The 12,250-nt window shown below is 44.4% G+C and overlaps 1 protein-coding gene across 9 annotated transcripts in view; it reads left to right on the plus strand.

The window, feature by feature from the left end:
- Positions 1-208: 208 nt before the first annotated feature.
- The window catches only part of Gm3050 (predicted gene 3050), a 57,567-nt gene continuing 45,525 nt past the window's right edge, over positions 209-12,250 (plus strand). For 2 of the 9 annotated variants that reach the window (XR_003950935.1, XM_030248133.1), the window contains exons 1-2: positions 8,559-8,752; positions 11,549-11,651. Coding sequence is in view for 3 of the 9 variants with exons in the window: in XM_011244787.2 (XP_011243089.1) it covers positions 8,123-8,374; positions 8,559-8,752 (446 nt within the window). In the remaining 6 variants the exon portion in view is untranslated. Of the gene's footprint in view, positions 458-1,121; positions 1,613-7,994; positions 8,375-8,558; positions 8,753-11,548; positions 11,652-12,250 lie in introns of those variants that run through there. The other 7 variants (XR_001781341.2, XM_011244787.2, XM_011244785.2 and 4 more) reach the window with 7 other exon arrangements.

A 12,250-nucleotide genomic window follows, 5' to 3' on the forward strand; every position in this document is an offset into this window, starting at 1 on the left:
TACCATTACCTGAGCAAATGGTCATGGGTGGTATGAGGATAAGATCTGAAGATGAACCTACCAGGCAAGTCAGAAAGCACCAATTCTTCATGTTTTCTGCTGTAATTCCTCAGTACTGAAGGTGGGCCAGGAAGGATGGAGGCCTGAAAAGAAGATCTCATGGGCACATGCCTCCGTGTCAGAATTCTGGGAACTGTTGGGCTTCAGTGACTTTACCCTCCTCCAATCCCAACTGAAATAGAAGTTTGAAGTGGGATAGTCAACTGGAAGTGGAGCAGGAGGGGTCAAGCCCATCTGTGGCAGGACCTAGGATGGAGTGGTCACCACCTCTGCCTTCTCCATTTTTGTCTCTTCTCTTCAAGTATGGTTACAACCTCAGCTAACTTGGTTTTGCCAGAAAGAGGAAGCAGAGGGAGAGGCATTCCATGATCATGCCTTATTACCAGTGATGCAGGAGGTTAGTTCCAGCCTATCAATCGCATAGCCTTCCTATTTACAGTTCCCTAGCCTGAAGGCCCAATTCAGTCTGTGTCACTCTGCTGCCCTCACTAAGCCCTGATGCTATCTGGCCATATACAGAGAGGGAAAATGTCACCAACAGGGAGCCACAGAGCAAGGAATGGCTCATATAGTATTTACAGAGCCTTGCCCATGCCATGACACAGGTAAAGGCCATGAACAGGGTGCTGCAGTACACCATACTATTGAGCTTCTGTGAGCAGTCACAGCAGGAACAGGAGGTAGTAGGCCCCAAAGCAGAGATATTGCTCTACTGTCTCCTGGGCATGTAGCAGGACCACTTCCAGGACCTTCATGCTGCCCTGGAGAAGACAGTTCATCTGCTACCTGAAGGGTATCTTGGGCTCAACAGTTTAGCAAGAGGTAGACAAGTCTTTGACCAGAGGTCACCTCTCTGGTCTCCCTTTTTCTTTGTAGCGTATGGTGAGTTAGCAAGTATCTAGTTAAAGCCACTTCTCCATCTCTATGGCATGGGTGACACCTTACTCATCCTATACATAGGAGGAACTGATGCTTATACAAGAATTCTTACTTCTATTCTGAGGATCCCTGGGAACAATAATAAAACCTTGCCTTCCCTCTTGTGGTCGCCCCTGCTATAGGGTCCTCTGGAGCCATCAGGACCTGGGAGGATCTTCTATCCCTTTGCATCAAAAGGCTGCAACAAGCAAGGCTGGAATTAATGCCAGGAGCTGAAATCCTATATTTTGATTCCCCACTAATCCATTTTAGGATTACTTGGGCCTTTTTATTTTGGGGCTGTTCAAGATTCCTTTTGGCTTTCTTGAGCTCAGTCTCCTAGCTCTTCTAGATTTGCTCTTAACTGTGCATAATGCCTCTTCCAGTTCCTAAGATATTGTGGTTCAAGAAAAAATAACTGAGGAAGTTGTTGTATACCATGGGAAAAACTTAGTGATTGTGGCTGAGTCCCAATTATTCTCTGCAAGTCTTAGGTGCTTTACAAAAGAAAACATGGACTTGGGTTATTAAAGGAACACACCACAACAGCCTCAACTCAAGAATTTCTGCTCTATGAGGCACTGTATTTTTTTTTCTGAAAAATCATCAGATAAATGAAATTACAGAAGCTGAATGAATGTCTGGTTAATATTTTATATTAACAAATACACAATAATGGGAAAGGAAAACAATTTTGGGAAATGAGCCAGGTAGCTCTGACATCAACCACCTCATTAAATAGCTGTCAAGACTCAACTGCTCATGAATTAAGCTTAGTGCCCTGGTAGAAACATCCTATGGTGAAAAATCCTTAGCCTAAGCACAAGGTTTTGCTGACTCCCTTTCTTTTGCTTTGCATTCATTTTCTACTTTCTTTTCTGCGTTTTCTTTAACTTATAATTTTTTTTGCATACCAACTTGATCTGAAACTCATTTTTACATGGAGCTAATTTTTTCTATTACATTCCCCATTTTTTTAGTGGAATCAATCAAATTATTGATTCATGTTGAGGTACAGGATGATGGGGAGCCTGTAAGGCTAATATTTAGGTCACTGTCTTCCCCCTGGCTGTAGGAGAATGAGTAAAGTATGGTGGCTGAATTTTAAGGTTCCCGGAATCCACTGCAGTTAACCTTGACATCCATGGAGGGACATTGAGATGTGTAAAGAAGTGAGACAGAGAAAAATATGCATCTGTTTTAGCCAGATAAAATTTAATACCTAGGAAGTAAGCCATTTAATCAGAAACAAGCAGACAATTTGAGTAGACCTTTCTGTAAATTTCTTTTTATAATTATTTTAAGCGGTATTTGTAAAGGAGCCTGGAGAACAAAATGAGCCCTGTTATGACAATGGGCATCTTTCAAAATCATTTGGTTATCTTGCCAGAGGAAAGGGGTGTTTGTGTGTTTGTTTGTTTGTTTATTTGTTTTTCTGGAAAAGTAGAACTAGTTACACTTGTTTCTCACAGTCCAGTTCTTTGTGAAGGGTGAGCAGACACTGAGATTGGTAGGGTTATCAGACTGAGAATTACCTGTTTGAACTGCCTTTGGCTAGTTGATCCCGTCTAATCCTTGAAAATTCTGTAAGCCATTTTCAAGTGCCATTGTGCGTGCTTCCCAAAGGACAGTCAGGCCCATCATGCTGTGTACCTTGTAACGCTGGTGATAGAAAGGGCTTACAGACCTGGCATGTACTGTGTGATAATTGTTTCACTCACACAAAGTCCTGAGTTTTATCTCACAACCAGAAAATAAAAATGCACAGTCATATTCCATGTGCAGGTGGAGAGCATTCTCAGCAGTCCTGGCTTCCATTCTCCAGACAATCCAGGATTTTCTCCATGCACTATCTGCTGCCATGAGTTGAACATAAATTTTTAGTGAGGGAAATGATTATGCTTTCAGTGAAAACAATCTGGTATTTATAAATAAGTAAGCAGAACCTAAATTTTTATTGTATCAACACTTTCTGGGCTATGGAGAGAGCTTAGCAGTAAAGAGTGCCTAGTGCTATTCTCTGAGGCCAGGTTCTTTTCTAGCACCCAAGTAGAAATAGTACACAATATTTAGTAACTCCAGGTCTGGCAATCTGATCCCTCTTCTGACCTTCATGGATATCCCACATAGGAAACATACATCCACACAGACAAACACATAAACAAGGCTCTGTGTCATGGCGAGAGCCCTGAAGGTGGAGGAAGATGTAAGTTCCCTCTGGTCTGTGGATATTTGTTTGTTGTCATTTATTGGATTTATATGACATTTTACTACACCTGCCTTATGGGTTTTATCTTTATTTGTGTATGTGTGTGCATGGTTATTTTTGTTGTTGCCCATGAATGTATTTGGAGGCCAGAATTTAATCTTGGGTGCTCTTTATCATGACCATTGATATATTTTTTTTAATAAATGCTTTCATTTAGATTTTCTAACTGTGAATACTATGGATTCCATTAGGACACTTTCATGTAGGTTTATGGTGTGCTTGTGTTACACTCACCTTTTGGTACACTCTCATGCATTTCCCAGGCCTGCTCATCCCCTTTCCACCCCAAACTAATTCTTCTAATTTGATCTCTTTTTAAAAATTTAATGTGAAAATGAATTTCATGAAGTCTGAGCGCAGGAGTGAAACAGGGATTATTTACCTGAAAATGGCATATTAAGAATGTTTATACACCGAAGACAATTCTATCCCTGTCCTAATCTTTAACAGAGATGTAGGGTTTCCTCATCACCCAGCATGCTAAGATGCTGACAGAACTTGACTTGTGCATGCTTGGCACATTTTCATGGCTGTGAGTACCTAAAATATCACTAGTTTTAGCTTTCTGTGTCATACCTAAGAAGAATCTGTCCCCTTTCCTAGCACAAATGCCAAAGTCTTTGAAATGGCACAGAATCTGGGTACAATTTAAAGGCTCCCTGTCGACCTTATACTTAATGCTTCATTGGGGATTTGGCTGCACTGATGAATCTGCCTTTAGTTTTAGCTTCAATAGCTGCTTGGCTGGACTTTTTGGTCCTGGAGTTCATAAGCCTTCTGCTTTGGTGTGGAAATTCTGGAGTTGCTTGAGACCATTCTGATCATCACCCCTAGAAGAGAGAGAAGCCTTGCATATTACCAGGTTTATTCTGGCCAAAATGGAGAAGAGTATATTTCTCTTGTCCTATTTTGAAAGGACAGCTGACTATCTCTCTGATGCTTATTTTCTGGATGGAAAGACTTCCTATGCAATAGGTCTGCAGTGTCAAAGACATATAGGTTAAAATACTCATAGATGTTTTTTGTTTCACCACTCAACCAAGGCATACTATGCTTCTCTCTCTCCCCTCTCTCCTCTGCCCTCTCCCTTCTCTCCTCCCCACTCTCCCTTCTCCCCTCTCCCCCTTCCTCTTCTCTCTCCCTCTCTCTCCTGATGGAGCCTAAACCTTGATGGCCTGATTTCTCCTATTCAGAGAGAAAAACAAAAGATTCCTTGGAGATTCATGTGGAGAAAAGGGATTTTCTGGGACTTCCTGCCATTCTCTCTGTGAGGGAGTGAAATTAAGTTAATTAGCTAAATTTGGATACATATTAGTTTATTTAGCATTATTCTGGCTAAGTCTTGAGCCTAAAGAAGATACTTGCTAGCATAGTAAGTTTCTTGGTTTTCTTTGGTGCTAGCTTTGGAATATATTCCAGTGTTAGTGAATATAGTCATAATTTAAATTTTAGCCCAAAAAGTATTTGGGGAATTGGGTGTGGTGCTGCACACCTGTATTCACAACAACTAGGTGAGGAAAGAGGGCCCAGATTGGGGAGCCAGCATAAGCTACATATTGAGACTCTGTATCAAGAGAAAGAGTAGAAAAAAATGGGGGCTGGAATGTAGATCTGGGACAGAGCATATGTCAGTGCAAGGCTTGCCCTAGCATCATTAAAGTAAACAAGTGAGGAGAATCAAAGTGTTTTGCTGTTGAGAATGAGCCATTGGAAGATATTTAGCAAAGCAGTCCTTAATGGTGGGTGGGAGTGGTTAGCAGATAGGTAGTTACAATTCTCACTCAGTTTAAAAATGTGGGAGGATTTACAAAATATCTTAAGTGGAGAGAGGCTTGACTATACTTCATTGCCTAAAATTGGTTTTTATTTTCAAATGGTTCTATACCTGTTGGCATTAGCTGATGGCAGTATACCAGTTAATAGTCCAGAATTAATGGACACTTAGAAAGAGAAGTGTTTCAAAGCAAAAAGGCCACAATACAAGCTAGAAGTTGTACAGTTCCCCTTTCTGCCTGGATGGTGAGTCTTTGGCCTTGTGGGCTAGGACCACAGAAGTTCCTGTAATCGACAGCACTGTTGCTCACGGATTGTTTTGTTATCGGCGTAACAACTAAGAAAATTGACCCAGGGCAAACTTTTTGAATGTTAAGTTCTGACTACGGAACACATAGTGATTGCGGAATCGGTTCCATATTGCTGCCAGGGCAGCCTTCCAGTCTGTGCTGGTTCCATCTGTAGTCCTTTGCTTCTGGACTGATCAGGAACATGAGCCCTGCACCATGGCTTCTCAAGTACCCACTCATGGTTTTCAAGATATGACACATAACTCTTAAGTTCTATCACAATTGAAGGTAAAACCTTAGAACATGGGATTAGACACTTTAAGTGTCTCATGATTCTGCTTGTGAGCAACTGATTAGTTCAGAATAACTGTAAGTAGTAATAGAGTGTTCATAAAGATTTAATCAGCTTTGGCTCATGTCTCTTGTACTTTGGGGGTGGTGGTATGGCACCTTATTAAGTAGAAAACTGACTGGAGAGGTCAGCTTTACTCCTTTCTATTTAACCCTGACTGTAGCATCTATAGACTGTATGGCCAAGACTCTTTCTTGCTTTTGTTTGTTTGTTTGAAACAAGAATTTGCTGTGTAGCTCTTGCGGGCCTGTTACAATGTAGCCCAGACTGGCTTCCAGCTCTTGGCAGCACTCATACCTTAAACTCCAACATGCAAGCTTTCAACAAGATTATTGATATGTTCTACATAGAAGTTTCATTGTATAGCCCAGGCTGGCCTCACATTTCAAAGGTCTGCTGGCCTCTGCCTCTGGAATTCTGTAACCAAAGTTGTGCACTACAATGGCTCACCAATGAAGATCTCAAAGTAACAGTAATAAAAGGGATTTCATGAGCAGCAGGGGAGAAATTATTTGAAAATCTAAAACACTAAAGAAAGTCAAGGAACTTTTTATAAACCAAATGAGACAATATGCCATGTATTTGAAATTGTAGTAGCCATATTGAGAAATAGAGTTTGATGCTGGAGACCTGCCATAAATGCTAAGTCAGATTGGGCCTGAGGTGTGCTAGGGGACTCCCTCAAAACAAAGAAACAAACTGAACAAAGAAAAGACAAGTGGATGTCCCTTAGGTCAGAGAACCATTGTGAACACTTTTAACTAGGAGAAGCAGTTAGTAGGTCAGATACTATTTTAAATTGGGGATTCCTTGAAAGTTTCTCAGAAGCAATGGGCTTCCACCAGGCTTTTCCCCTGAGCTGCCTTTAGTGGGAAATGAGGCAGCTTTCCTTTCTTTGCCTACACAGTATTTTCAGTCATCCTGGGTTTCCTCTACAGCTGCAGATGCTGTTGAGTTGCAGTCATTTACTTAGCAGGAACCAGCTTAGACTGGCTTTGCTTTTCAAAGCTACAGGCCTTAGGAGCTGGCTACTGAATTCTGTGTTGTTCAGAGCAGCCTGCAAGGCTATGTTTTTATAAGTAACAGATGCCTGCACTTTGAGAAATTAATTGCCTGGCTCCTGGATGTGAAGGTGTGCAATGTGTCTTTAAGCAATCAGCATCCTTTCAAAGAGTAAGAAATAAAACCCGTCCTCTTCCCCAAATAGGCATGGGCCTTAGACCACCTTTCACTTCAGTCACCCTTGACTGGATTCTGGGAAATGTTGCTATATAAAACCTGAAAGTTTAATGTGTAGGTTGAAATACAGGATAGCTGCCAAAGTGACCTTTCACTATATAGAGTGTGGGGAAGAGAACATTAGAATCATAATCACATTTTGGTCCCAGCTTGTGCCCTCTGTCTTCTTTACATTAAAAGGAAAAGTCTGAACTGTGTTAGGCCTTTTACTAGGGGTCTTTGTCTTGACTTGTCTGTGACCAAATAGTCAGACTAAGACAAAGGTCACTAAAAGGACATTATTTTGGTTTTGGCCGTGTATAGGCTTTCTGTACTCTAGGCACTGATCTGGATCTCCGACCAAGGCCATTTGATGCTATTGTTTCTTAGAAAGTTCTCGGCAGTGTGTACTAGTAGTTACAGAATTTCATATTATAGGGCCAGAAGGACTTTTGAAGTCCATTTCACCCCGTGTTTTCCCTCGCTAAAGGGAATAACTGACACACAAGAGAGGCTGTCTCTGTGCTAAAAGGATTGCTCTACTGAGAACCCCCCCACCAAGTCGGTAGAGAATTCACCATTGGAAAATCACTAACAGCACTGTGAAGGTTTCTAAGGTGGGCAGCAGGAAGCCTGTCCTTTTCCTACCCTCTCCCTCAGCCCCTCTTCCCCAACCTGTGTAGGATTTTGAGGTCGAATGTGCATTGTGCACTGCTGCTGCAAGGTAGCTCTTCCCTGTGGCTGTGCTGAAGCAGCTGGCCAGGGAGGCCTGGGAGCTGAGGCTCCAGCCTGTGGATTCTCTTTCCTTAGATTTTAGTCTGCACCAGGGAGTGGTGTTCTCTCCTGTGGGTGTGTGTATATATATTCTTTACTTTATACTTTGTTCACGTAGTTCGGTGCATTCTTCCAGGCATTCTGGATGGGCGCTTTAGAATCACTCTTTCTGAACCAAAAGCTCTCAGAGCAGAGCTGAACCTCCCAGAAAATGCTCTTCTCTACCAAATCGCCAGATGGGGGTGGGCCCGAAGCTAAACAGCACTGTAGAGGTGGCATAATGGACCAGAACCCCCAGGCAGAGGTGGGAGGTAAGTTCCTAGCAGTGGTGCTGATTGAGGGTCAGTAAGACCCAGTTCTTCTCCTGTGCAGAGGGAACTTTTACTTAGCTGGAATTGAACCTCGTGGTCCGAGTATGTGAAGGGATTCAGGGTCCAGAGTGCACCCCAGAACATAGGAGATAGCTCTATGTCCCCATTTCCCTCAGGAGCCTTCTCCTCACTCCTGCTGCCTAGAACAAGGGGAGGAGAATCTCCACTGCCTGACCTGCTGCTTCATGCCCCTCCCTATCTCTACTCTCCATTCCCTCTGAGCCCTCCAGACCCTAGGAGGAGTAAGAGGGAGGTCCTTCGAGGCTTATCTCGATTTCCATCCTCTCATTCCGGTGCTGGTCATATCCTGGGTCAGCAACCACAGAACATCCCAAGGCTGGGTGCTCAGGTGTGAAGTGTGCAGAGGACCAAAGAGATATAGGCAGGGGCGACTTGTGATCCAGAGTCCCGGGTCCAGGTTGCTGCATGGAGGGGATAAGGGAAGATGGTGCTAGCCAGGTGAAGGGCTCAGACTTTCGGGCAGAGCCCAGCAGCTGACTACAGCCCCTCGGGGCGCTGCTGTGTCCCTGCGGGAATCAGAGAGGATGCCTGGACCAGAAGCCAGCACCACCCTCAGGGCTTCACTGGAGGAGCTGTCACTGGGGCCAGTGCGGTTTCCCCTACTGCTGCAGGACCAGGAGAGGATTCGTCCAACAGTGAATCAGAGCAGGAGGGGCCCCAGAAGCTGGTCCATAAAGTGTCCACCTCTGGACAGATGGGGACCAAGGTAAGGCTCGGCCGGGCACCTGTGAGAGGGCTGTGGGCAGAGTGAAAGCTCTGGGAGATCCCTGCAACTGGTATTGGGGAATGGGCGCGGGGGCGTGGCCTGGATGGGGCGTGGCCTCACGCAGGGGACAGGAAGGTGCTCTAGGGATTCCTGAGGTTGGTTGAAGACATATCTAGGGTGTGTTCTGGAACACTTGTCTAGCCATCATAGCAAGCGTCTTGGAGCACGGTTAAAGCCTGGTGGCGAGTTCCCACCTAGGAAACTTAAAGGGAGTTTGATTGTTCACCCATGAGCTGCATGCTATGGAAGCCCTGCTGGAAGCTGTATTCTGCCAGCCACTATGCTTTCCCACCCACAGCAAGCTGAGCAGCTTGAGCCTCTCAGTCAGTTTCTCTGGTGTGCTGTGCCCACAGGCTGCCCAGGCTTCTGTTTTGAAGGTTCCTTCAAAGTGCAGGGCTCAGACATCCATGGTGGTTCATCACAAGTTAATTTCTTTAGGGTATTTCAGGGTGTGGTAGTGCTTTTGTGGCAATTTTGTGCTGATTAGTCTCAAAGTTGAGCTTTCCTTCAATAATGAATGCAGAGGCTACTGGATGATAAGGGACTTAGATATTCTAACGTTCTTCTTAGTTTAGAAGTCTTCAACACCTAGGCTGTTGTTACTGGAGGAGTTAAAGCAAGATTTTGAGGAGGGAAATGATTAAATTAGTGGATGCTCCCTCTAGTAACAGATTTGCCAAAGCAATTCATCTACAGTCATTTCATGACAATTAGCTGCCTAAGGCTTATGGGAGTCTTACATGGAAACAGTTTGGATTAGTGTTTGTTTGAGCGTGTGCTGGCATCTAAAATGCAGTAGATGTATATGTAGGACCCCAAGAAGGAGCCCTCCCACTCAAGTCTTGGGATATGGGGTCACCCAAAGAAACACAAGGGACCTTCTTGTTGCAAAAGCACGAGGCAGCTTTAATGGCGGAGCTCTGGGTCGATACGTATCTCACACAGGAGACAGAGGAATAGACCCTGAGACTCAAAAACTGGGGTTTTTATAGGGTAGGGTTTAGGGGCTAGCCAGAATTGACGAGGTTACACACGATTGGCCCCATTCAAACATCAGCAACATGATTATGAGTCAGCAGAGTAGTATGTGCAGGCCGGGGCATATAAGAATTCTAAAGCCGGGGGCTTATCTGAGTAGACAACGCATCTGTTTAATGTTTCAGCTTTTGACTATGCTGTCTATAGAAAGGGGGCCAGCAGGAGGCGCCGGGCTGCCAGAGGGTCAATGAGTCAGCCAAGATAGTCAGAACCAGTTCCTGCATTCCTTCCCTTATCTTTATGACCCGGTGACCTAGCTTCAAGATGGACTCGGGCATGCCCGGGCTTGTTTTCTTTGCAGTCTCAGTCCCAGACGTTTTTAGTTTAAACTTTTTATTTGTTTAATTTCCTTTCATTTCCCTCTTCTTCTGTTTAGACTAATTCTAATCATAGAATTTTAGAGATTGGTGTCCCCTAACTCTTTATCTACCTGAACTATAGGTTGATATTGCCTTTGAAGAACCATGAGTTTTACTGTATCAATTCTACTCTGGATGAAAGCCATTTCTCTATTTATTATACAAGGGCCGAAAACTAAAGCTAAGCATATCATAAGGACTGGTCCGGCTACAGCAGAAATCAAAGAAATTATCCAAGATGGTTGTGACTCAAACCACACCCTGTTGAGCATCCCGTTCCTGTTTCCTTCGCTTTAATCTTTCTCTCTGTTTCTGCATAAAATCTCTAAGTATTCCTGTATGATCTGCATAGAAGCAGCACTCTTCTTTAAGGGCAGCACACAGTCCTCCTTCCTTTAGGAACAACAAATCAAGGCCTCTCCTGTTCTGCAAAACTTCCTCAGACAGGGAAGTCGAAGATTTTTCTAAAGGGTCAATGGACTTCTCTATTGCTGCTAGGTCTTCATTGACAGCATCCCTCAAAGACTGAATTCCTTGTCTTCCTTCTATCAAAGCTGACACTCCCGTCCCCACTCCTACTGCCATACCTATTCCCATGAATGCAGCCAGGGTTAAAGTAATTGGTTCTTTTTGACCGCCGGCCAGCATAGCTTTCTTCTAAACTGGATGCAGGGTGATAATATACGCGGGGTAACAGCTGGATCATGACACAAAAATCATGAGATGAATTAAAAACCTTAGTTGATACACAGGGAGTAAGTCCTGTATTGCAAGTCCACCAGCCAACCAGGGAAGGTACAAGATAGTAATTAGCTTCTGTCCTGGACACTGATTGAATTTGTCCGCATAGGTGTTTGTGGGTGGAAGGTGGGGTGCCTATACAGAGACCTGGACTCCTCCCGGATACTTCAGTCAGGGTCAGTTTTTGTCCTGTTCCCCAAGAGCAGGAAGTATGGCTATTGGTTCTGTTGAAATCTCCATTGAAGGCAATTCCTTCATAATAAGGAGGACCTGAGGACAGGCATAGCCAGCAGTCCTCAGTAGCGCTTGGTTCAGTTCTATTAAGGGCATAAAAGGCTCCTCTCACTAGGTTAAACATCCTCTGTCTTGTTGAAGTGATTGTGGAGGTAATAGTTAGAGGTACTTGAAGAGTGGGAGGTTGGGTGAGAGCGACCATATTAAGGGGGTCCGCAATCACCGGAGTAGGCTGAGTAATGGTATAGGTAAGGGGTGTGAACTTGGTTGGGGGGCCTAAAGGATTGTAGGGGGTCTCTATTTTAATCTGTTAGTGAACAATAATCCCTCATCATATCTTTCCTTGTAAATCCTAAAACCCCAGGTACACCCTTTTGTCCATCCCAGAGCTCTTTTCCCTGGTTCAGTGAAGGTGACACGGAGCAGATGGCACCAGTCAGTATACTCATCTAGGTGAAATCCTTCAGGTACGTAAGACACTAAGGAATAATTGGCTGTTACTCTAATATAGTCGCAGCTCGAGGAGGGCTTCCAGCGGGCTGTACCTGAAATCTTGTAAACCCAGCTCTTGCAAAAGAAGTCAGTCTTACCTCAACATGTTGGATTGAGGGACTGACTTTGGTGGGGCCTGGGGCAGACATAGAAGGGATGGGTTTGAAGCATGCTTCTATTCCTTTGGTTAGAGCAACCACCCCATGGGTCTCTCGAATGTTTTTCTATGTACGGAGGGGGTTTAAAAGGTGCCCTCTTAATGTCAGAGTACCCCTAAAGGTCCCATCCAGGAGGGGCTCCTATAGCCAACTTACAGATGTCAGGGCAAAGATTAGGCCACCAAGTCCACAGGGGGTGTACCTCGGCGATTGTCCATACAGCCCTACCCCCCTCATTGAATACCTCCCACGTTTGTTGAACAGGACTGTAGGGGTTGAAGTCCTTTGGGATCGCTCCTACGAAGCAGGCGCAACTTAAGAGGGTTAGTAGTCTTCTCCAAAGTCCACTCATCATGGCTGACTCCAGGGGGTGCTCTCTTGACATGGGACACGTGGATCCAAGTGGGGATTGCTTC

The sequence above is a fragment of the Mus musculus genome, chromosome 14 (genome assembly GCF_000001635.26).
Source record: "Mus musculus strain C57BL/6J chromosome 14, GRCm38.p6 C57BL/6J".
Lineage (NCBI taxonomy): Eukaryota > Metazoa > Chordata > Mammalia > Rodentia > Muridae > Mus > Mus musculus.